This window comes from Perissodus microlepis, chromosome 1, assembly GCF_051167445.1.
Source record: "Perissodus microlepis isolate ML-2025 ecotype Zambia chromosome 1, ASM5116744v1, whole genome shotgun sequence".
NCBI classification, from domain to species: domain Eukaryota; kingdom Metazoa; phylum Chordata; class Actinopteri; order Cichliformes; family Cichlidae; genus Perissodus; species Perissodus microlepis.
The window spans coordinates 35,241,354-35,264,027 of NC_140461.1; the positions used below are offsets into that span (position 1 = coordinate 35,241,354).

The 22,674-nt window shown below is 45.6% G+C and overlaps 1 protein-coding gene across 8 annotated transcripts in view; it reads right to left on the reverse strand.

Moving 5' to 3' along the window:
* The window catches only part of tp53bp1 (tumor protein p53 binding protein, 1), a 21,472-nt gene extending 4,493 nt beyond the window's left edge, over positions 1-16,979 (reverse strand). The window contains exons 1-23 of one of the 8 annotated variants that reach the window (XR_014798585.1): positions 16,801-16,979; positions 14,616-14,778; positions 13,913-13,991; positions 13,743-13,827; positions 13,595-13,662; positions 13,393-13,497; positions 12,004-12,058; positions 11,764-11,918; positions 10,629-10,755; positions 10,450-10,544; positions 10,180-10,367; positions 7,363-8,425; positions 7,064-7,180; positions 6,793-6,984; positions 6,651-6,717; positions 5,275-5,367; positions 4,108-4,366; positions 3,939-4,007; positions 3,697-3,849; positions 3,038-3,258; positions 2,573-2,743; positions 1,625-2,010; positions 8-1,446 (exon numbers count right to left, since the gene is read on the reverse strand). Coding sequence is in view for 7 of the 8 variants with exons in the window: in XM_084914064.1 (XP_084770190.1) it covers positions 1,255-1,446; positions 1,625-2,010; positions 2,573-2,743; positions 3,038-3,258; positions 3,697-3,849; positions 3,939-4,007; positions 4,108-4,366; positions 5,275-5,367; positions 6,651-6,717; positions 6,793-6,984; positions 7,064-7,180; positions 7,363-8,425; positions 10,180-10,367; positions 10,450-10,544; positions 10,629-10,755; positions 11,764-11,918; positions 12,004-12,058; positions 13,393-13,497; positions 13,595-13,662; positions 13,743-13,827; positions 13,913-13,991; positions 14,616-14,778; positions 16,801-16,964 (4,267 nt within the window). In the remaining variant the exon portion in view is untranslated. Of the gene's footprint in view, positions 1-7; positions 1,447-1,624; positions 2,011-2,572; positions 2,744-3,037; positions 3,259-3,696; positions 3,850-3,938; positions 4,008-4,107; positions 4,367-5,274; positions 5,368-6,650; positions 6,718-6,792; positions 6,985-7,063; positions 7,181-7,362; positions 8,426-10,179; positions 10,368-10,449; positions 10,545-10,628; positions 10,756-11,763; positions 11,919-12,003; positions 12,059-13,392; positions 13,498-13,594; positions 13,663-13,742; positions 13,828-13,912; positions 13,992-14,615; positions 14,833-16,800 lie in introns of those variants that run through there. The other 7 variants (XM_084914143.1, XM_084914200.1, XM_084914064.1 and 4 more) reach the window with 7 other exon arrangements.
* Positions 16,980-22,674: the final 5,695 nt, after the last annotated feature.

The window sequence follows — 22,674 nt, forward strand, 5'->3', positions numbered from 1 at the left end:
GTCTCACGGTCTCAGTGTATCTGAAGAGCTGGACGACGTCTGTCTGCTGCTGATGCTTTGGACACTAATATGAGCTGTAGGATGACACAGGTAGTCTTTACTCTCGGGAGCGATAACACAGGAGGAGTCTGGCGCAGGAACAGAGCTTCTGTATTAGACGACCACGCCTGCTTCCAGAGCAAATCTTTGTACGTCATCTGTCTCCTGAACAATTAACCCTGATCTCATCATAACTTACACAGCCAGCACAATCTTAATCATCATGTTTTGAATGGTGAACCCAAGCCTTAAATGACAGAGGGCGGAGCAAAGAGCAAACACACGTGTCTGATCAGAGGATGGTGGCTTTGTTTGTTGCTGTGGGTTTTATTAAATACAGCTGCTGCAGAAAACGATCACTGTTAGGAAGGTTCAGTGTGCCGAGGAAACGCTGCTCTGGTCTCATTTTTCAGTGCAGCTGTATCAACGGGCACGAATGAAAGGCGCCATCGAGCACTCCTGATGGCGTTCTGTACGTTCTACCATTACATTAAACCAGGGCTCTCAAAGGTGCCTTTAAGCTGAGTTCAGGATGATGCGTGAGCACTCCAAACAGGCTCACAGCCCCCTGAAGCAAACCAAACTCTTCCTAGTGTATTCTTTAGACAGAGTGCTACATGTATGCAGGACTTCTTCCCAGCTCTCTGAGCCTGCTGTTTACATACTACTGCATTTGCCTGCTGGGGCAAACACACAGACTTCCTGTAGTTACTGCCTCTAAGCATTAAAATAAGTGAGGAACCTCTAAGGCTGCATATCTGAGTAAAAAACTAAGAATGGGACGTCGTCCTTTTATAATGACCCTGTGCTGACCCGACTGTCATCACAGAGGAACGCACGGGCCAGAAGACAGAAGAAGATGCTAACACTGGCTCCACACCATACTGTGTACTGTAACAAACACACTATAACATGCATGTTATTGGTTCCTTCTGTCTCCATCATGGATAAGAATGATTGGCTTTGAAAAGCTCTAAAAACAGTGAGAGCTGCGATCAGAGGAACAGACGCATCAGTCGAGAAGAGGATCAGAAGGAACCTGGTTAAACTCAGGCTGAACTTTCTATTGGTCTGTTTCAAAGAGTTTGACCTGTTTAAGGAGGACTGTAGGTGAAAATAAAATCCGTCTTGAGGTTTAAAACAGTTAAGCACAGTCACGGGCAGAGGCGGTACCACAGCCGTGTGGGTCCATCCTCAGCTCTGCGGCTGCCTCACCCAGACTGATGTCGGAGGCCTTGGCCAGGGGAGTGGTGGGCTCGTAGGGCCCGAGGCTGTGCTGCTCCCTCAGCTTGTTTCCCTGCTCCAGCGACAGGATGACCGATGTCCTGTTGTACCACTGCCTCCGACCCTCCTTCTCCACGCTGTAAAACAGCTCCTGGCCCTCTGTTTTATGGCCCTTAACGACACCTGCACAAACACAAGAACCATCGGTCCTGCATGTTTTAGTCTTTCATGCAACAACCACAGAAACAGTCAGAGCTGATGTCACTGTTAAATCTCCTCAGTCTAAACCAGGTCGAAGAAAAGAACAAAAAACAAACTCACCACAGCGATCTTACTAAACTACGCGCGGTCACTTCCTCACCTATACTGAAGTACTCGTCTTCCAGCAGAGCAGTGACCTCCGTCTCCAGCGGGATGGGATCACACAGCAGGATATCCTTCCCGGCAACCTCACACTCGTAGCCATCGTCGAACCGCAAGCGGAATCTCCCCTCGCCAGCGTCTTTGATGATGCGACCAGAGTAGAAGTAACCATTGGATGACCACTTAGCCACCACCCGCAGGCCGATGAAGCTGCTCCCGGCTGAGCTCGCCGCCTCTGGCGAAGACCTGAGGGAGTCCGAGTGGCTGGGCAGCTCGGGGTCCGTGGGGCTGACGGGGAGCACGCGGCTGTACGGCTCATCTTCTGAGGACGACTGTGGCTGGCCCTGAGCCGTCAGTCTCTGCAGCGAGCCACCGACTCCTCCCCTTTGAGAGAGAACAGTCTCGTGTAAAAGGCCTGTGTTGTCCCAATCCAAGCAGAGATGGAAGACATTCCACATATGCACGGAATTTTAATGGAATCAGTGAATATCCTTTAGCTTTAACAGTACGCACAGTGCTGTTTTGGACCTGCTATGTCAAAATAATCCTTATTTGTTGAAACAAACCACGAGTATCTTTAAAGCAGCTTTTATCCAGCTGGAGGTTAGCAGACAAACTAGCTCTCTGTCCCGTACCTCAACTAAAGCTTACAGTCTAATCTGCTGCTGTCTGTGTGGCATGGGAGCACTTCAAGAGCATCAGCTACAAACTCTGCAAATGTGATAACACGCAGCACCCCATCTAGCCCCAGATTAACTATGCAGGGTAAATCTGCACGAGGCAAGTTCAAGGCGATGCAAACCGTGGACCTGAATAAGGTTTGAGTGAGAAGAAAATGAGTAAGAAAAGGAAAAAGTGTTATTAAGGTCGTGCAGCTGGCGAGGGCTCAGAGTGTTTCCTGTCCATGGTTTCTGTAAGTGCAGAGCGAGCCTCAGGGAGGACTCACCTGGACAGGGAGGAGCGGGACGGGGGTCGGCCCCTTCTAGCCCTTCCTCTGGGGGTCAGCGGGACGAAGGCCCGGGACCCCAGCGTGCTGTAGCCTCTGTTCAGTGTGACCACTGACCCTGCCCTGTGACCCCTGTGACCCCTCTGTTGATGCCCACCTCCCCTCCTTGGACTGCAGACACACAGAGGGGACGAATGGAGCCGGTCAGGTTGCACAGGCACCGATCTGGGAACACTTTGAAAAGTCACCTCACTGACAAGTGAGAGCTGTGCCGCGACCCCAGATCTACACCTGTGACAACACGGACCTGTCGCAGGCAGGGATCAGTGAATCACTGAGAAATCAGGGTGTTAGAGTCACAGCAGGTGAAGAAGTGACACAGCATGCAACTAGTGCAGAGAGAAAGAGCAGGAAGGTTGAGGAGAAACGGTAAGAACTTTGGGACGGTGGAGGATGAGGAGTTACCTCGTGGATTTGAACCCTCTGCTCGCTGGAATGATGAAGTCTGGTCTGGTGAGGCCTGTACTGCTGCTGGTTCCCCCGGAGCTGTGCTGCAGGCTGGACGCTTTGGACGAAAGCGAGCTGATGTCCCCCAGATCACCAGAGGTCATAGAACTGCTGCCTGTGCGGCACGGAGAGATGTCGCTGTCCAAGACCTGACAGTCCACCACGGGCTCCTCGCTCTCCTGGACACGTCGGGCAGTGACACGAACACGTTAAACAGCCAAAATCTATAAATACATTTTCCTTTAAAAACAAAGAGGCCTGATAGTGAAAGAACCACGGATGTCTGCACAGGATTGCATGGCAGTCAATGTTTTCCTTCTTGTTCTGGAGGCTGCAGCTCGTGCTCATGCACACTCAGACCCATGAATGTGACTCAATGTGATTTTTTAAGAAATGAATATTCAGCAGAAATTAAACGAACACTGTGTTTGGACAAATGATGCAGATTTTAATCACGGTGATGTTTCTCGATAAAATCACATAACTGTGATTTGCACAGCAGTGCTGCTCTCTGAACTGTGCAGAGGAGGATTGCATGAATTTACAGCCCTGACATGTTCTGACAGACAGCAAATACAAAAACACAGGCTCCAGGAATCAGACCCAGAGACAGTTACCTCGGTGACTTTGCGATCCACCTCTTTGCCGTCCTCATAATACACGTCGGTAATGATCCGAGTGACGGTGGTCCGCACTTCCTGGATGGTGCGCACGTGTCTGCGGTGAGAGGGGACGGCGGTTCTTCTAAAGGACGGGGACTCGGGTTCACCCTTTCAATACAAAAGAAATTGAAGAATGACAAATGAACGATAGAAACACGTGGTTGATCTCTTCGTCCAAAGAGGCTCAGTGTGCGTACCCGGCCAGCTGGGGAGCGAAACCCCGCTGCATCGAAGCCGGTCTGCTGGGAGACTGTCCGCTGGCATGTCTGAGCACACAGGACAGACTGATTAATATCACAATAACATCAAATATGATGGAGACCACATTTTTATTCAACTCTACATGACTGATCCTGAGTCACATACCTTGCTGGGCGGTGTGGAGGTGATGGTGTTCTCAGAGGCCTGCTGGGAAACCACCTTCTGCATGACTGTTGTGCTGCTCGGGGAGGTCGGCTCTTGAGCATCAGGCAGTCCTCTGCTGTTCTCAAGCGGCTCAGCGGGGGCGAGCGCATCCCGCAGGTCCTGCTGCGGCGCGGTCGATACATCCTGGCTGTTCGGTAGACTGTTGCATTTCGATACGGACGCCTGAGAGCTCCTCTGTGGTGAGGCGAACAGTTCCCCCCTGGAAAAGGCGGTACATAACTATGGAGCATCTTACCAGTGATCAAATTACAGGTCAGCAATCCCAATGAGAACCTTTCTGCTTTTAAAGATTCATGTTTAGCTCTTCTAGTGGTTAGTTAGTTCAGCAACAACCACAAAATACTTCTGTTCACTGCTTTTCACAGATTTGCTGAAAACCTGTTTGTACCAAAGGCTCCAAAAGCAGTGTCACACACCAAATCGTTACCTTTACTTTCCAAAGGTAAACACATGGCATGGACGCGTGTCTTTTCTTAATCAGTCGACTGATAACGAGTCAGAGCAGCCCTAATGTTTCCACAAAGGATCACAGCAGTGTGGCTGTTCCACTACATTTGCAGAGAACATTCAGCACAATGACCCAACTTTGTCACACCTTACCACTCTCCATGTCCTGAGAGAATACGCACCAAGTAGAAAAAATAACCACCCAATCTCCTCTGGAAACAAAGTAGGTCTCACTGTCACATGCACACGCAGGCTCACAGCACGAAGCCTATTTCTGTCCTAACACACACTACATCAGGGGACAAATCCCAGGGTCAGACAGACGTGTGAAGGACTAGATGATTTATAAAGTGGGAACATCCAGATAGTGTCAGGATGACACAGGACAGCCAGTGTGGTGAATGCTGTCATGTGCATGTGCTAACATTAACACTGGGCAAATCACAGGCTCAAAATGCTAACAAAAGTGGGACAACACTGCTGTGAGCGTGTGGCAGGCTTTTCCCTGCGGACCTTCATGCCTGCAGTGCAAAGTCACAACATTTATCCAGACATATGAACCTGTAATGGCATTCCTTATTGACAAGCACAGTGAAAAGCTTAAACAGTGTCAATCTTTATGCATTTATCTGCCTCTGTGAGACTATGATGTGAGCTTACCTGACCAGTGTAGTGTTTCCTCCAGGCTGGCTGTCCTCCTCCACCTCCTGCTGTCGGTGCACCTGCCTGACCCGAGTGAACACCGACGGGCTGCTGGAACGTCAACAATGGAACAACAAACCTTTAAAGTTTTATCGTCACGCGCCGTAGCTCAAAGAAAACGATTTCTTTAACATAGTAAGCAAACCAACATGCCTGATATCCAGTCACTGCACTGCACACTACCTGCATGCTTACAGTCTAGCAAATGAGTATGTACAGTACATGCAGTAAGACACTTAAATCTACCCATGCATATATCCATTACACCAGGGGTGTCGAACTCCAGGCTGGAGGGCCGGTGTCCAGCAGGTTTTAGATCTCACCCTGGGTCAACACACCTGAACCCGATGAGTTCAGTACCAGGCCTCTGGAGAGCATCAAGACATGTTGAGGAGGTCATTTAGCCATTTAAATCAGCTGTGTTGGATCAAGGACACATCTAAAACCTGCAGGGCCCTCGAGGCCTGGAGTTCAACACCTGTGCCTTACACTGACAGACTTTAGCCAACCTTAAGAAAACCTCATTAATGTTACTTTTGCATCCCAGCTTTAAGGAAAGTGAGCCAATGTTCAAGTGTGTTGAATCTGCGCTTCAGCAGCCCCACTAGTTCAGAGACTCATCACTCATGAAGAAAGCAAGACAACGACGGAAGGGAGGCTGGTCGGAACCAGGCTGTTGGAGCTGAACGCTCCTCACCTGTTTCCTAGCCAACCTCGAATAAACAGCCTTTTATTCTGAGAATACAAGCAGCACCCATTGTAAAAAAAAAACCTATGGTCACAAAAGGTTAAAACACTGTGTGTGTGTCTTCCTTCCACACAATATATGCTTACAACTGTGTAACCACATTTCCTGGTATCTAAAGGTCATCTCCCCACACCCGTATACGGCTTAACTCTAATGGTTCACCACATGCAAGCATAGGCGAGCCCCTAAATGGCCGGGGGTGGACATCCCTCAGAAGATAAGGAAACCAGAATGTCACATGGAATGTGCCTGCAGTTAAACAGCTAATTACCTCCCACAGCATCACTCGGGGAGGAGCAGAAGAATATCTAACCATGCAGTTTAAGGCACGGTTTCCAAATTTAAGTACAACAATGGCAACATTTAACAATTTGAATCCAACATAAAGTTTTGGTGCATACTTTTAACAAAGTACTAAGTTAAAAATGTTATTTAGAGTTCAATCAATATGACGTGAGCGCCTCAAAACCTCAAACTACACTGGGAGATGGCACAGAGACAGCACTCACAAGTGGATTAGACTGAAATGAGAAGAAGACGACAAATGAAAGAATTTAAATAACGTGCTGAGAGAGCGCCAGCTTACCTGGTTACAGCCTGGGAAACGGTCGTAACCTTGGTGACAGATCCATCCTCTTCTGGTGGCGTCGGCTCTGGGGAAAGAAATGCATCGCTGAGTGTGCGGCAGCGAGACACTTTTTCACAAACAGCGTGGAAGGAGTTCTTACTCTGCAGGCTGAAATGCTCCGAGCTGCCCTCCTCAACGGGCGTCACCAGCTTCATCCTCAAGCTCAGCTTCCCGTCACCTTTGTCAGCTGCGTCACCGCCACTTCCACCCAAAACGATATCGCTGCTGGCCATCACCACGTCTGCAGAGACGTCACCCACTGCATCCGACTTTTCAGAAAAAGAGCTGATCTCTGGAGGAGGGAAACAATAATATTACTAGGACCGTGTTATGTTCTTTGGCTTTTGGTGAACCGGTGTGGTGCCACTCACCGATGGGAGTGCTGTGTCTCAGCGTCTGCTTCAGCTGGTTGATCAGTGGTGGCGTGGCGCCGACAACAGGTCCAATCAAGTCTCCTTCTTTAGGAAGGGTGAAGTGGAATGAAATGTCTGTAGCAGAAACACACGAGTGGAATCAGGTTAAAGACAAAGATAAAGTAATTCAACCTTTAAAACAGGCCTTTCAGTTCTTTCTAACAGACACTACTGGGTTTTGGGTTTTTACTCTTTGGACACTATGTGGACACGACTCTCTGCTTACTCTGCAGAAAACACATCTTCAGAACGCTCACCTCCCGAGCTGTCGCTCAAGCTCTTTTCTTTGAGGGCCTCTGGTTCACAGCCCGCCCTCTCCGTCTGGGACAGCCTATTGGGAGCCGAGTGCGCCTCTTTCTCCTGAGTCTGGGATTCATGGCCATTGGTAGAGACTGACACTTGGCCTGTGATTGGTTGAGAACTGTGAGTCTTTGATTGTGACGCCACCTCTTTCTCACTGTCTGTTACACAGAGGATGCTGTCCTCTGCCTTGTCCTCACTCTCCTCGTCCATGGGTTCAGGAGACAACAGCTGGCTCTGGGAGAGAACCAGACCCATTCCCGAGGTACCCTCGGCGTTCTCCACCTCCATCGCCACCTCCTGATCCTCCTCTTCACCTCGTTCGTGCATTGTGTTTTTGTCTGCCTGGCTGTTGCACCCCACCTCAGGCTGCGGCGACGACGATTCCACAAAGGGACTTTTTACAGTTCCTCCTGACACATCTGCATCCACAGCAGATGTTTGAGAAATCATAGACTGTGAAGGCAGGCTGCAGGGCGTAGCATCTGAGGGAGTCTCCTGCACACAGCTTTTACCTGTCAGATCAGCAGAATCAAACTTTGGCTGCGAGCAAGACACCATGTCAGCACAGCCAGCATCTTTGCTGTCAGCCTTCACATCGTTTACATTCACATTTTGTACATTCAGAGAAACTGCTGATTTCTGGGCCAGATCGGTCGCTTCAGTCTCAGCACATTCAACGTGGCGCTTCGGTGATTCAGCAGAGGACAACATTTTGGAGCCGGCGGCGGCTTGTGACTCCGACGGGACGGCTTTACTCTCCTTTCTCTGATCGTGACACGAACTCACAGAGTCGCTGGTGTCGACGGCAAGCGGCTCCTCCAGTTCCTCTATCTGAGTGGCTTGGCTGTCCTCCTCAGAGGTGAGCTGATGACAGCTGCTGTTCTCTGTGTTCACAGAGAGCTGCAAAGGCAAGGTGAAGGGAGCCGACTCAAGATGCTGAGACTCTGTCTCACAAGGCAACGACGCTGACTTTTCATGCGTCTGTGCATCCTGGCTCTGCGTTGGAACAAATACGTCCTAGAAACACAGAAAATCATCAGAGCTGCAGCTAAACGACACGTTTATTCACACACTGCATTAAGTCTATTTAACTATTCATTTTCCACACATGCACCAACGCATTCACCAAAGTTTCAAAGTTAGTCTGCATTACTGTGCAAAAGTTTTGAGTCACCCTTTATTTCTTTAAATTTTACCAGGAAAACTGGGAAGACATTTATCGACACGCGTGCAAACGTAGCACATGAGGGACGAAGAGTTTTTGCTTTATTTTACCAACACAGCCTCAGCTCTCTTAGGCATTTCTGCTTTTTCTAAGCAGTCTTCAGGACTACTTCTCCAGGTCTCTTTGGACATTGGCCGGGTTTGTTCTGTTTTCTGTCAAAGTGATCCCACACTGTGGTGAACTGTGGACTGGCAGTGTGCCTGGCTTCACTGAAAAACCTGAAGCCACTGTCAGTCAGATGCTTTCCATGTTCATAATTCCACCTGGTTTGGCAAAATCCCTGAAACGCAGCCTCAAACCACGTCAGAGCCTCCACCCTGTTCTACAGGTGGCTGTAGACCCTCACTGCACACCCTCGCTACACATTTACATTCATTTAAACCAGAAATTGTGCATTCGTCACTTTCGTGATTTTCAGCCCAGCCTTTGTGTAACTTGGCGTATCTCAGCCTTCCACTGAGACCGTTCCTGACGAGGCTTCACTGATCAGCAGGTGGATCTAATACAGAGTCACATGTGTCTCTTAGGTCCTGCGTCAGTTATCTTAAAACATGACTTTCAGATGTTCATCTGCTGCCGATAGTCTCAGACCTGCTGTCTCTTTTGTCCAGTTTCCTCAGATTATTTTTGGTGCACATCACGCTGGGACATGAAACTTGAAACAGACTGTTATCATTGGTATTCTTCATAGGCTCAACAAAAGAAAATGATGGGAACACATTATGTGTTTCTGTGACAGACTTCTAATAACCAAGTGCCAAAAGATACAATAGACAACACTGGCTCACCCGTTAAGTTAGGAGCCTTTTATGCTTGAATTAATCATAGGTTAATGTTATGAACTAAAATGAGTGAAGGGAAGGAAAAAAAAAACCCCAGCAAATGTCCAAAGAAACCTTTGGACCTTTAGAACGTCTGGAAAACTGTCCAAAGCTACAAGAAGCTGTCTGCTTGAAAGGACAAGATATACAAAACCCAGATGACTCAAGACTTTTGCACAGTTATAAACCAGAGATTCAGCCTTTAAACTGGACGTTGCATGATGTGACTGAGAGGACATACTGCTCATCCGACTCTGAGCACAGAAGCAAACTCTACCTGCTGCTCAAACTCTCTTTACGAGGGGCAGCCAATCAGACTGATCAGCCAATCAGCTGTTTACCACTTCTCCCTTCATTTCTGAGAGTGAAAGGAGGAGCGGCACAAAGACCCGGTGTAACAACCAGCAGCAGTCCTACACTGAAAGTAACGGTTCTCCTCCTCAGAGGAACAACTACACAGTCAACATGGTTTTCTTTATAAGGGCACAAACAAAGTTGGTGCTGAAATCAATGAACTCTTCAACCAGCTGGTCAGCTGACATACAGCTGACCACAACATCATCTGCTGATCTTTGCATTTTTTATTGATTAGACAGGTCAAACAGTCTTTGTCACTGGGCCTAGCACTCTATCCTCTGACAATTTAATACATCACATATATAATCCATATTTTCTACTGGGAACATTTTAAATAGGCTGCTGAAAGTAAAGAGTGAAGGACATACATGAGAGAACTCGGGCTGGGACGGTACAGAGAGAGTTCGCTCTAAAGCAAAACCAGGGGAACTTTGGGATATGGGAGTAGATGCAGATGGTTGTGGCTTGGGGGCGGCCTCGGTTTCCATTGGCTCGTCCTTTTCTCCTGCTCCCCTGTCATCCGGAGGCAGTGACGTATCCATTTGTGAATCAGCACCTGACAATGCAAAGGGACGTTAGCTTTATCCACCAGCTGATTCCATGTCTGAACCCAAACTGAGATAATAAAGCAGATTTACCATTTTCATCCTCTAGTTCGGTTGGTGAGCTGGGAACTATTAAAGGGGTATGGCTAAAGTTGTCTGGGGTGGGGGCGACATAATCAACAGAGCTCCTAGAGAGGAGAGAAAAAAGGACATCAGCTCATTTTTCAGGGATTTATTGTGTGTGAATGATGCAAGAGCAGCACGCCGCTTACTGGGACAGACTCTCCTGCACCAGTGTTCCCTGTCCCGATAGATGCAGCAGCTGTAGGGTGTGGGCGGGTGTGGAGGTGGGGTGACCCTGCTGCTCCGGCTCAGACACTGTACTGTCCACTGCAGCACCTGAAAGCAGCGCAGAGACAAAGAAGCAGTTTGAGTAATTTCAGATCATTTTCTGTTTGTACGAGAGAAACAAACCAGGACTGTTACTCCCAGTGAAGGAAGCACAAACTGGGCTCCACACCTCTACTTTCAACAACTTCTCATACAGTGAGTCATTTTTTCACAGTTATTCTGATTTAAACACATACGCGGGTTTATATGGGCCTGTCTACTAAGCCTCACCCTATGTTAGGAGCACACCAGCGTAGCTGTAAGGGCTTAGAGATCACTGAAGACGATTAGAACAAAGGAGGCTTTGCCATTCAGGGGCATGCTCACTGCGCCGGCACGTTCCATGTGTTTGTGATTATTTGTGATTTAACAAAAAACAAACAACCACGTCAGGTGAAACCTTGTCCACGGTGATTTCCCTGTCAACTCATTTTTACGCTACATTCAACATCTGTTGGTTAGCTCGTCACTAACTTAACAGCAAAATGTAAGTAGGGCAAATCATTTAGGTAAATAACTGAGTTATTGTGTCTCTTCCTCACAGTGAGGAACTTTCAAACACTCGTCCCTCCAACAACCACTGGGTTACTATGTGTGAGGCAGTCAAAGAGCATACAGTCATGTTTGGGTGTGGAAGGCGTGGAGTGAGATGAGAATGAACAAATAAGCAGAATACAACAGGAACTAAGACCCTTTTTTATAGTTAATGATTAAAAAATATTAAACTAAAAAAGATCTGCATTTTTAAATAATTTAAATTACAAGGCTGAAACAGTACACCTCTGCCAAAATGTGTTTTTCAGTTATCCACAGCCCACCTGTTACAGAAATGAGATCTGAAAGGTTTGTACAAATAGCGCTGACTGCCAGACGGCAACCTTCCAAAAAAACGCCACAACTCACACTTAAGGCCAACATTTCTGATGTGACAGTTTGTCAGTGTGGTCTTAGACAATATGAAGGTGATGGGCTTAAAAAGACAACATGTGTAATCCTTCGAGTGCTACATGAATGTACCTGTCTTGTCAGCATCGAACAGATCGTCCTGTGAGGACAGGATCTCACAGTCCTGCTGGTCCTGCAGGTTCTGCGAGTGCAGCAGAACCTGGACACTCAGCTGCCTGCCTGACTGACCCAAAGACTCTGATGAGCTGCTGGAGCTCACCTCAGACCTGGAGAAGAAAAGAAATTTCAGTGCAAAGCCAAAACACAAACATCTAATGAATGCAGACTTTGAAAGGTCACATGGAGCTGCACCTCAACGCTTTGGTGTCCTGACTTTCTGAAGTCCTGGAACTGATGTTCTGCTCTGCTGGGAATGAAGAGAACATTGATTATTTTGTTTAACTTCATGGAGTCACTGGGAATGCTCTGATCGGAACAAGTAAAAACGTAATTATACCCAGCACCCCTCATTCTGCATCCAGAGATCAGGAACGCATTTCTGTTGCAACCATAGACTGTATATAAAGGATGGCAGCACACAAGGCAACATCAATCACCATGTTTGTGAATCCTGTGTCCAAGGCTCAACATAAGCATTTTGATCTCTGCTGTGTTGCTTATTTGAAAGCAGAAGTAGGGCTGTTTGCTTCGACCAATAACCATCACAATGTGTTTGTTCAATAACTGCAATTTCCACTATTTATGATTATTTAAAATTAAAATCAAAAAAGGGGTGACCATGGTGAGGAATGTAAGAGTCATCTGGACTTGATGCTGTTGACTGTAAAGCCCTTTTAGCAAGGGCAACCATCAGCTCCTGCTGGCCCAAAGTCTTCACCGTGGGATGCACGATGGTGTCAGGTGGGGTAAGGAGACGCACAGCAGGGGCCGAGGGAGCAATAAACAGCAAACAGCTGATCAACAGCAGAGTGACGTGTCACTGAAACCAGACTAGCTGGGCCACTAATGATCTTTCTACAGGTGCAATCAGTGAAATCTTTCACAACTTTTTCAACACAAGTCTTGTTGACTAACGACTGTGTGTCATCGTAGATACTGCTGAACTAAATCATGTGTGTATTTATGTTTAAGACGTGCAAATCGAATGGTTGTGCTTGATTTACCACAACACAAAAACAAGCATTTAGTAACAAAAAGTGAAAAAAGGACCCATTATCTTGTTTCCACTGGAAGCCAAAATCATGACATCAAAATTTAAACAAAGGCCCAGCGCGATCTAAAGTTGTAAGCTAGCACACAAGGTGGCCAGCTTTGTTAGCAAATCACCTGTCCATGTATGAATCACAGTGAAATAGATGCCTGCTAATGAATGCTATGAAGTGCTAATAAAATAGTATTTCACTCCTCCTTGGAGACACAGCCATCATTATTGTGTCAGATCATTTCATTAAAAGTGCAAAAAACAGCAAACAAACAACAACAGCACAAACACGGTCATGAACCTTAGTTATGCTGGTCGCATTAGCAGCCCAGCAGACAGATGTTAGTTGCAGCTGTTTGAAAAGCACAGCAGCTCTGCCTCCATGTTTTGCCTGTTAGCTCTAACAGAGGCACGCCACGAATACGAGGTAAACCAGAGCGTCACTGCCCCGACGCAGAGCGACAAGCAGCTGAATGCAATCCTTTATTAATGTGGATAATGACAGTGTAATACAGACACGTGGATAAAAGTCCTTATACCCAATTTGTTGCATTTGTCTCCGTCTTCCTCCTGACTGTTCACGGCTTCACCACACAGATCCTGAGTCTGAGAAAGCTCAAGAAAACCAAACTGAGAAGCTTCCCCTGAAACACAACACAACCCGTAGCAGTTACTTCCAAGCACGACATCAAACAGACCAGCAGATGCTTTTGGAACTTAATGTGTTGGAAAAATGCGTACCTTCAGACTGAATACAGTGTGTAGTAGAATCAGCACCAGAATCCATGTCAGAGTCCTCTGGTACACACCTGAAAAATAAAGTGAAACCTTTCATTGCCATCTGACCCTGACCACAATCAAACTGCAAAAGTGGACAAATCAAACACACTTTTTGTTGTTTGGAGGAGCGCAGATGTTTAAAACTTGACTGTCCTCCTGGAACACTGAACTGGGGTTGGCTGCAGCAAGACCGTCTAAGAAAGAAGCAAAAGCGCTGTTTTATCTTCATTCAGGACAAGAAACACTTAACTATCTCCCACTACACTGGAAAACACTTACCAGGCTCAGCCTGGCTGTTGCTCTCTGATTGGCTGCCGGACTGAGAGCACCTGCTTCCTATTGGTGAAGATATTAATTCCTAGAAGAGAGAAGGTTGTAATGTAAATGACAGAAGTTGTCTTTTTTATACATTTTCAACTTTTAACGTGCAACATTTGTTTTGGGTTTAAACTAATTCAAAGCTGCACAACAACTACTAACCGACAGTGGTTTACTGTTACAGATGCCTGAGTGTTGTATCTCACATGAACTGTGCTTCAGTGTTTCCCTGGAGGTTTAGTGCTTTAGAGCGTGGAGGAGAGATCGCCTGCCAGCAGGTCTGAACAGAAAGCCAGCACAGGCCTCTGTGTGACGAGTTTACTCTTTACATCTGAGCTGCAGAGTCCTCCCGATAGCTCAGATGTGAGTGTGAGTCAGTTTGCTTGTAACAGATTACCAGCCTCTGGCTCTGCCAGTATGTCCAAAGTGTAGCCTGCATTTTACCCAGTTTTTCAAAGTGAGCCTGACTGATTAATGGGCGGATGGATAGCTGAGGAAATGAACTGGACCGTCTGTGGTCGAGTTGAGTGCAACGTCCGTGAAAAAGCCACTCGTCTTACCATTTTACTCAAGTATAAATCTGTGCTTATTGTTCTTTATCTGCTCAAGTAATCAGTAACTGCATTACAGAGAGGAGAGCTACTGAATGAGATCTTCTCCTTACCAGTACCGGGCTGCGAGCGGTGGGCTGTAGACTGGACAGGCGACGGGCCAGCAGAGCTCGGTAGCTGCTCTCGGGGTCGTCTTCTAAAGCGACACTGTCCGGCTGGGAGTCCTCCACTATCAAACACGGGTTGTCTGGCTGAGGCAGGCTGGAGTCCAGTTCACTTCCACCGGGATCCATGGGGTCAGGCCGAGGGCAGGAGACGGGCTGCTGTTAGCTAGCCGAGCCGTTGTAAAACAACAGAGGTGTCGCCATGTGAGTCCCTACAACCGGCTATCTGAGGTAGTCGCTGCTAGCTAAATAAAAGGCTAGCAGCTAACGCTCCGCCCAAAAACAAAAGGGTGCCGCTTCCAACGCAACAGCAAGTCTGCCCGAGAGGACCTTAACCATGCCCCCAGTGAGTGGGTACATTTACCAGTAAGCCAGCAAGGCCATTACGTTTTGGTTCGCGTGTGTATTTAGCAGCTTCTTTACATTTTCTTTGGAAGGACGAACATGGACACGCCCATATTTCGCTTCCTCGCGGTAAAATTGCTAGAAGTAATTTCATTGGTTCAGCTGCGATAACGACGTCACACGACTGGTTCGATGGTAGCAGGGTGGCTATAATGGATAGCATGTGTGGTACACATTCACTGTATCATTGTATTGATGGTAATATAGCTATAATTACAGTTTCTATGTGTACCGTATGTATTGGATTTTAAGGACTCTACGTAACACGGTGGAGTTTCACAGCCTGTGGTGATAAATCGTATCAAAGACAGAAATATGGGACACCAGGTCCCGCACTGGGATCTCGGAGACCTTCATGGGTCCTTGTGGGGTTTTCAGGAAGAGATATGGGTTCACTTTTTTACTGTAATTCCCCTCAAGAGTTTGTGTGCACAGATTATATGTTACCTGACATCCTGGATACAGTATAGTCTGTGTTTTCTGTATTTTGGCAAACAAGGATTTTCAGAAAAGGGGAACCCTGAAACCAAACCTGGGGGCATGGTTCAATAGCCTACACGTGCATCTCTGGCACTGCAGGCCTGGGCAGTAATCGTAAAAGAAACGAGGCCCTGTGATCACATGATGATTCTGGGTGATTAAAACTGCAATGAAGCCTGGTTTTATAAAACACGCTTTGTAATGAGATTTTAATCTTGTGCTGCGTGCTTGCAGGTTTGAAGATTAATATTAAGTGACTTTGTCATATGACAGCTCCAGTTTCCATGGAGACACCACATTACCAGTAACACCGCAGTCTATGCTAATGTAGATCACGGTTTGGCAGAGGAAGTACAAAGGACCAATAATGCGCTGTAAGAGGCTCCTATGAAGTTGGGGTGCACGGCGACCTTTAAAACCAAACTAAATGATATCCACACCATGTTCAAGAGTCAAGAAGACCCTCCACTGCAGTCATCACAACCATGAAAGGCCAACAGTTAGACATTAGAAGGGTGCTTTGGATATCAGATGATCCTGTGAGTGATTTTATAGCGATAGTGATGACAGCACGAGACTAACGAAGCAGGATGAGGTCACTTTAAGGCACTGCATGCTCCAAGTTCATTCATTTTTACTCCAGCAGGCTGGAATCGTCTTTGCAGACTGGTTTTTGTTCTTATCTTTGTGCAGCCTGTTCGCGTTTGATCTCACCCTCTACTCGCAGTAATCTATTCTGCTCAGCTTAAGCCGTGTGTGTGTGTGTGTGTGATGCCAGACAGAAGAGATGGGCCCTGGTCCTCTGATACAGGGAAACAGCAGCAGCATGGATACTGACCGGCATTTCAATGTGGAGACATGTGGCTGGCAACAATGCAATAATGAAGCCCAGATTGTGCCAGATAGCTCGCGGTGCTTCTATTCGCGTTAACAAAAGATGAGGAGGTGTGATCTTCACCCCTAGCTGGATGGATGCTGCTGGGCATCAGCTTCCTGCAGCCAACCTTACGACTGACACCGCAAAGTTCAGCGTCACGTCGTCATTTCTGCAGGTCGGCCTGACACCCACATTAAGAAATGCGCAGGCACTGCCCAAAATGTCTAATGTGAGCCACCTCTGCTGGAGCCCGACAGACACACACGCACAGACACGCCGTGGACGCATATAACGCTTCGCCCTGTCAGCCCCATCACTATCTGCGCCCGCTTCTTTACCGCAGTGCTAAGAGAAACAAAAAAAGAGCTTTACCTTTCGAGATAAATATGTCTGCTCCCGGGCTTCCCAGTTTCTCTCACCGTCCCGTTGCTTGCAATAATAACGCGTCCAGCATCGCTCAGTTCCTCCTTACCTCTGTTTTGCTGAGAGTCGGGGTGTGGGATATACACGCATGGCACGTAAAGATGCAAGGGCATTTTTTAATGTGGATTTCGCTTGAGTCAAACGCGGCACCGATTAGACTAATTTAGAAAGATAAAAGTATTTTTTTACCCTCATAAACCAAAAATAAGCCCAGAATTTAATGTCTCTCAAATTTATGATCGACTTATTTCTAAAGTCATTTGTTCTCTCGGTGTTGTACTGAACATGTGACAGATACGGGTATTTTTTATGTTTCTCTGTGTATTCATACTGTACAGCCACAAACTTTGGAAGTGTGGCAACAAACAGACCCAAAGAATAACAATAATAATACAGATGAGTTTTTGTGTGTAGACTGCAGTCACAGGTCGTGACGACAAACATCTGATTTATTAAAGTAAACAGACACGGGGTGTGTGTGTCTGTGTGTGGGGGGGGGGTGGGTGTCTCTGTGTGTGTGGGGTGTGTGTGTCTGTCTGTGTGTGTGTGTGTGTGTGTGTGTGTCTCTGTGTGTGTGGGTGTGGGTGTGTGTCTGTGTGTGTGTGTGTGTGTCTGTGTGTGTGTGCTGAACATATTAAATGGGAAATATAAATAATCCCTGATGAGCGATGCTCCTAAATCTGGGAATATGTTGGAAGTGACACAGAAAGAAAATCACTGCCTTATATTCATGTATGTTGAACAGATGAAGCTTGGTTTAGACGGGAATCTACTTCCTAACCGGAAACTCCTCTTATCCGTACACGGCAGCCTTCCACATTACTCACTGATGCAAGTGTCTGTTTGAGAGATGGAAAAGTCTAAAGTAGGGTACAACAATCATCCGTTCATCATATGATTCTCAGCTTTCCTCGCTTAATATGATTCCCAAACAGATTTAGTCTCTCCTGCCCTTCTGTGTGTTTCCGGACTGTGACGAGTGTAATCAGTTTCACAAGCCTGAGCATCCTGTTGTCTGTGAATGTAACTTTCTCACATGTGTTCCCTTTTTCATAAAGTGACTGGTCAAAGTTTTGAAGTCGACAGTTCCTCACAGCTCAGATACATCTCCTGCGGTTTTCTGCACATTCAACAGTGTGTGACATGTTTCTGTGATTTGGGGGGAATGAGGAACATCTGAGGTACATCGTTGAGACAGGAAGCACAGGCTACATTACTGTTAAGATTAGTTAGCAAACTCACAACAACACTGCTTAAAAAATGTCTTGTTACTGTCTTGATTTCAAAAACTGATGTTGGACCTTCTGTCTGCAATAAAGCAGAAGTGAGGAGGAGCGGCACTGCAGCTGAGACATCTCCTCCATCCTGAAGTCTAAGCTGTGTTTTTTTCAGTCCTATAAGTCCTCATACAGGCTGAGAGACGCTGTCTCTGTGCATGTTTAGGACATTTAGTGCTCTTCATTATACTTTGGACAAAAATGCGTTATACTGTATCTAATCATTCGATTTTCACATGTTCACTTTTCTATTCTTATTTTTTTGTATTTATAATTTTCTTCCTTCACTTACATTTGCAGCTTAAATGGTTTTGTTATGTTAAACAATCCCTATTTATCACTCTGGGTCTTGGTGCAGCTCTTCATTTCTGTCTGAAAGAAGTTATTTGAGCTCTTTGCATCCAGATTTGAGCATGAGGTGGGTGTGGCTGTCATGTTGCGTGCTCCTGCGTTCAGCCAGAGCTATGACTGCACTAGATTGCATAGGTTTGTGTACAGATTTGCCCACGCAGACTGATTCTCAGTCAAACACAATGATGTGGATGAAGCTGTAATCGAATGCTGTGTGGTTGGAGCAGACTGGACAGTGTTCACTGGAAATAAGAGAAGGGCATGAAACAATCCAGTATGAAAAGCTCTCGGTTTCTCTTCAGCTCCTGACTTCGCCCTTCTCGGTGGCTGGCTGATGACCAACAAAAGCACAAGCAAGAGCAGACCACAGAGCGGTTGTATCACATATTTTTGACACTGCCACCATCTGTTAACAGATGCTCTCTGCAGGTAGACAGGCAGCCTGCAGCTGCCCACACACTAACATCACTGAGCCATTCATTTCCCCTTCACAGAGTAGAAAAGCACTCTGAATCAGAGGACTAACTAATGAAACTCAGAGATTAACTTTTACAAACACTAACCTCATTCAAACAATAAATGTATTACAGAAAATAAACAAACACATAATTCAATTAAAATCAGTTAAATTGTGTTTCATGTTATTTATACAGCTCCGAATCACCACAACAGTCACCTCAAGGCATTTCTTGTATTGTAAGGTAAAGCCCCCTGCTGTTGGTGTTCTGGGGAGAGAGACTCAGAGATTAATGAGAACTAATGGTTAAATGCAGAGTGGTGTAAAAACACATAGCATCATCATCATGGGAAGCCCCAGCAGCCTGGGCCTATTTCAGCATAACTAACACCTGATCCAGCCCTAACCTTGAAAGTAGAGATGTTTCTGTCTCCTGAATCCAGACTGGAAGCTTAAGGCTCTGCATCCCCTTCTACTTAACAGTGCTCCATTCATTAGTATTTTGTTTTTTCAGTGAAATTATTTTTGTTATTGGTCCGCAAACAGGAAGTGTACTGGGGGGCAAAAAACTGCACTTGTAGCTCTTTTTTCTCCCAGCAGAGGCCAGCAGATACGCTGGAGTGTTTGACCTGGACTGCTGACTCACTCCTGGTAACACACATCTTCCCTAAGAGTAAATTACTCTGTGAGGAGTCAAATTAAAGCCAACAATGAGCAATCACTGGAGCAGGAGAAGTAAGAGCCTCCAGTCACAGTCATGTGCTTCAATTTAAAAATAAAAAGCTTTATAAAGGATTAAGGGTCCAATAAAAAACACAATTATAAAAACTTTTAAGAGACAAACAGATGAGAACATCTGTTACTCTGGATCTTCTGTCAGGAATCCAAAACTTACAAAGATGTGTATGTGTAGGAATAAAAGTCACAAGAGAAATCTGGCTGGTACTGACTGTTTGCATTGATTCAGTTTTGGTTTTATGGAGGAGGTGGTGGTGGGGGGGGGGGTGTCAAGTTGCAAATCCATGCATCCACTGCAATATAAGAAAGACTGATTTTTTTCAAACTATAGAAGTGATGTCAGAAAACACTTTCAAATACCAAAAACATCAGCAATAAGAATCAGAAGGAAGGGAAAATAGCAGACAGTGGACTGAAGGATCTGTGCATTCTTGGGCAGCCTGGCTGTGATTTGTTAGACATTAGATGACTTTGTTTTAATGTGAGCTGTGTGCATTCATCCCCTGTGTGTATGCCAACGTTACCTTTCAGTAAAACTTGTTTGTGAAGCAAAGAGTTCTTCAATCACATTGTCTAACAGAAATGACAAAACAAATACAGGCTCTTGTACACTCGCAGGTGTTAAGACATAAAACCTGTTTTGTCTCCACTCCTGTCTGTCGGGCTGCATGTCTGCCCACAGTGTACTCATATCTGCAGTGAAGGGCACACATTCATCCTGCAGCCTTCCCTTTAGGCGTTATCTGAAACAGGTTCACATCATTTTCACATCCATCCATGTGTCAATAGTTGTTGGTATATATGCAAACAAAAGGCAGCAGGAGAAAAGCTGGAGTGTCCAGAGGACTCATTCTGTGTCTTTATGTTGAAGCTTTCAATATATTTGTTGTATTCTGTTGTTTTTGTACTTTTCTGCAGTCTTCTTGTTGCCATCGATGGTCTGTATCTTGGTGACTTCCTTTATTAGTTGTTTTCTAACATGCTTGTTTTTTTTTTTTAATTTCCTTTCCCTCCTCTCCTTATTTTCTGTCTCAGCTCAGTTGTTCCCACCCAATCACATCCTGTGTAGATCTAGTCTTGTTTTCATTGGATGTTGGGTTTTCCACCTGTTTGACCGCTTGCATTTATTCCCAATGTTCCACCTAAACTTCATAATTTTACATAAAAAAATATGTTATTGACATTTAATAATTCTGTTATCCATCCATCCATCTATCAGGTACGCCCACGTGTAATCCCATCAGTTAACCTGACATGAAGTGTGAAAGTAAGCTTACATGAAAGACACAAACAAAAACCTCCTTTTCTGATTTCTTAGTTTTTTGTATATTTGTCAGCCTTACGTGTTTCAGATCATCAAATAAATTTTTCAATACAAAAAGCAGTTTTTAAATGATGGTTTCATTTATCCAGGGAAACAGGCATCTAAACCCACAGGGGCCTGTATGTTAAAAAGCAACTGCCTCCTAAATTTAATACCTGGTTGTGGCAACAACTTGGCAGTTTTCACATTGCTATGGAGGAACTTTGGACTGCTCTTCTTCGCAGAATTGTTTTAATTCAGCCATATTTGAGGGTTTTCCAGCAGACCTCAAAAACATATTCACCAGCCTGGTTCTGCCAGAAGTCTCTTCCTGTTTTAAGAAAGTTTTTCCTCCCCACAGTTGCCAAGAGTTTACTCTTAGTGGACAATATAATCATTTTCTGTAAACATAAAAGTTGAACTGACAACAGTGGAGTTCATATATATGATATTATAGAGGAATTGTAAAGACCCACACTATAGACAAAAATGTCTTGATGCATGCTCAATCAGGAAATCCCAAAAAGTTGATTCTGTTCATCTGGACATTGTCACTGGGAGAAACATTTCATCACTCACTTTACGTGAAAAGGAAAAGACCATCTCTGAATGGAGGAGGGGGCCTAAGGGTGCATCTGTCACCATCTGACAATACTGTGATTGCAGCCATTCCCCAACTCTCTGTGGATGGGACTCATGGCCATTGATCACCAAGCACTGATCAATGGCCACGACAATTTGCATATTAATGATGAAGAAACTGATGTTCTCCCAGCCCACTGTTCCCTCAGTGGTGCTGGTTTCAGTCATGTGCAAATGTCCTGTTTATAAGATTGGAAAATGCAGTCAGCTGACACTGACGAAGTCACCTGGATGATGATGAAATGTTTCTCCCACTGAAAACGTCCTGATGAACAGAATCAACCTTTTGGTATTGATGAAAATCTCACTTCACTGCAATTTATTGCATCTCTTCAATGATTTGTTAACAAGTTGTAGAATAGGAGCAAATACACGCCTCAGCAATGCTAATACTTTTCAGATTTGTTGTCATGTATAAGGACAACTTGCAACTTTAGTACTGCTTCATCATTCAAATGAAGCCTAAAATAACAGTTTTCTGTGGTGACTGTGAGCTTTTGTTGTCAGTGTTACTCTGTGCACAGATGAAGCATTGTTCTATTCACAATCTGAACAAAGACACGTCAGTTCAGTAATCAGAGGCACACTGCCTGGTACTCACAGTCACACAGATATAAATAGACGCTTTGTTTGCCACAAACTTTTTAGTCCCAGACACCTTTGTCTAAAAAGTTAATACAAAAACACTATGAGGGCTATTGTAAGTGGCATTGATTGGACTCAATACACACCAAAATCTTTGGTTTGAAAACAATTATTTTGTTTAATCAAACATCAACAGTTTTATGAATATTTTCACACATTTGAAGATGATAAATCTCTCTTTTCAAGAACTCTGTGGAAAAGCAACTGACACTTTGATACTGTAAAATCTTTTTTTAAGCTTCAGCTGCCTCATATAGGAAATATGATCAACATAAATTCTCATATCCCTCTCTTCTTTCTGTCCAATGGCATGCTGCAACATCAAATAGCAACATCACCTGGGATCCAATCAAGTGTTTAGCTTCTTCTGAGCCACGCCCGTCACTCCTCCCACCCCATCCTGCACTGTC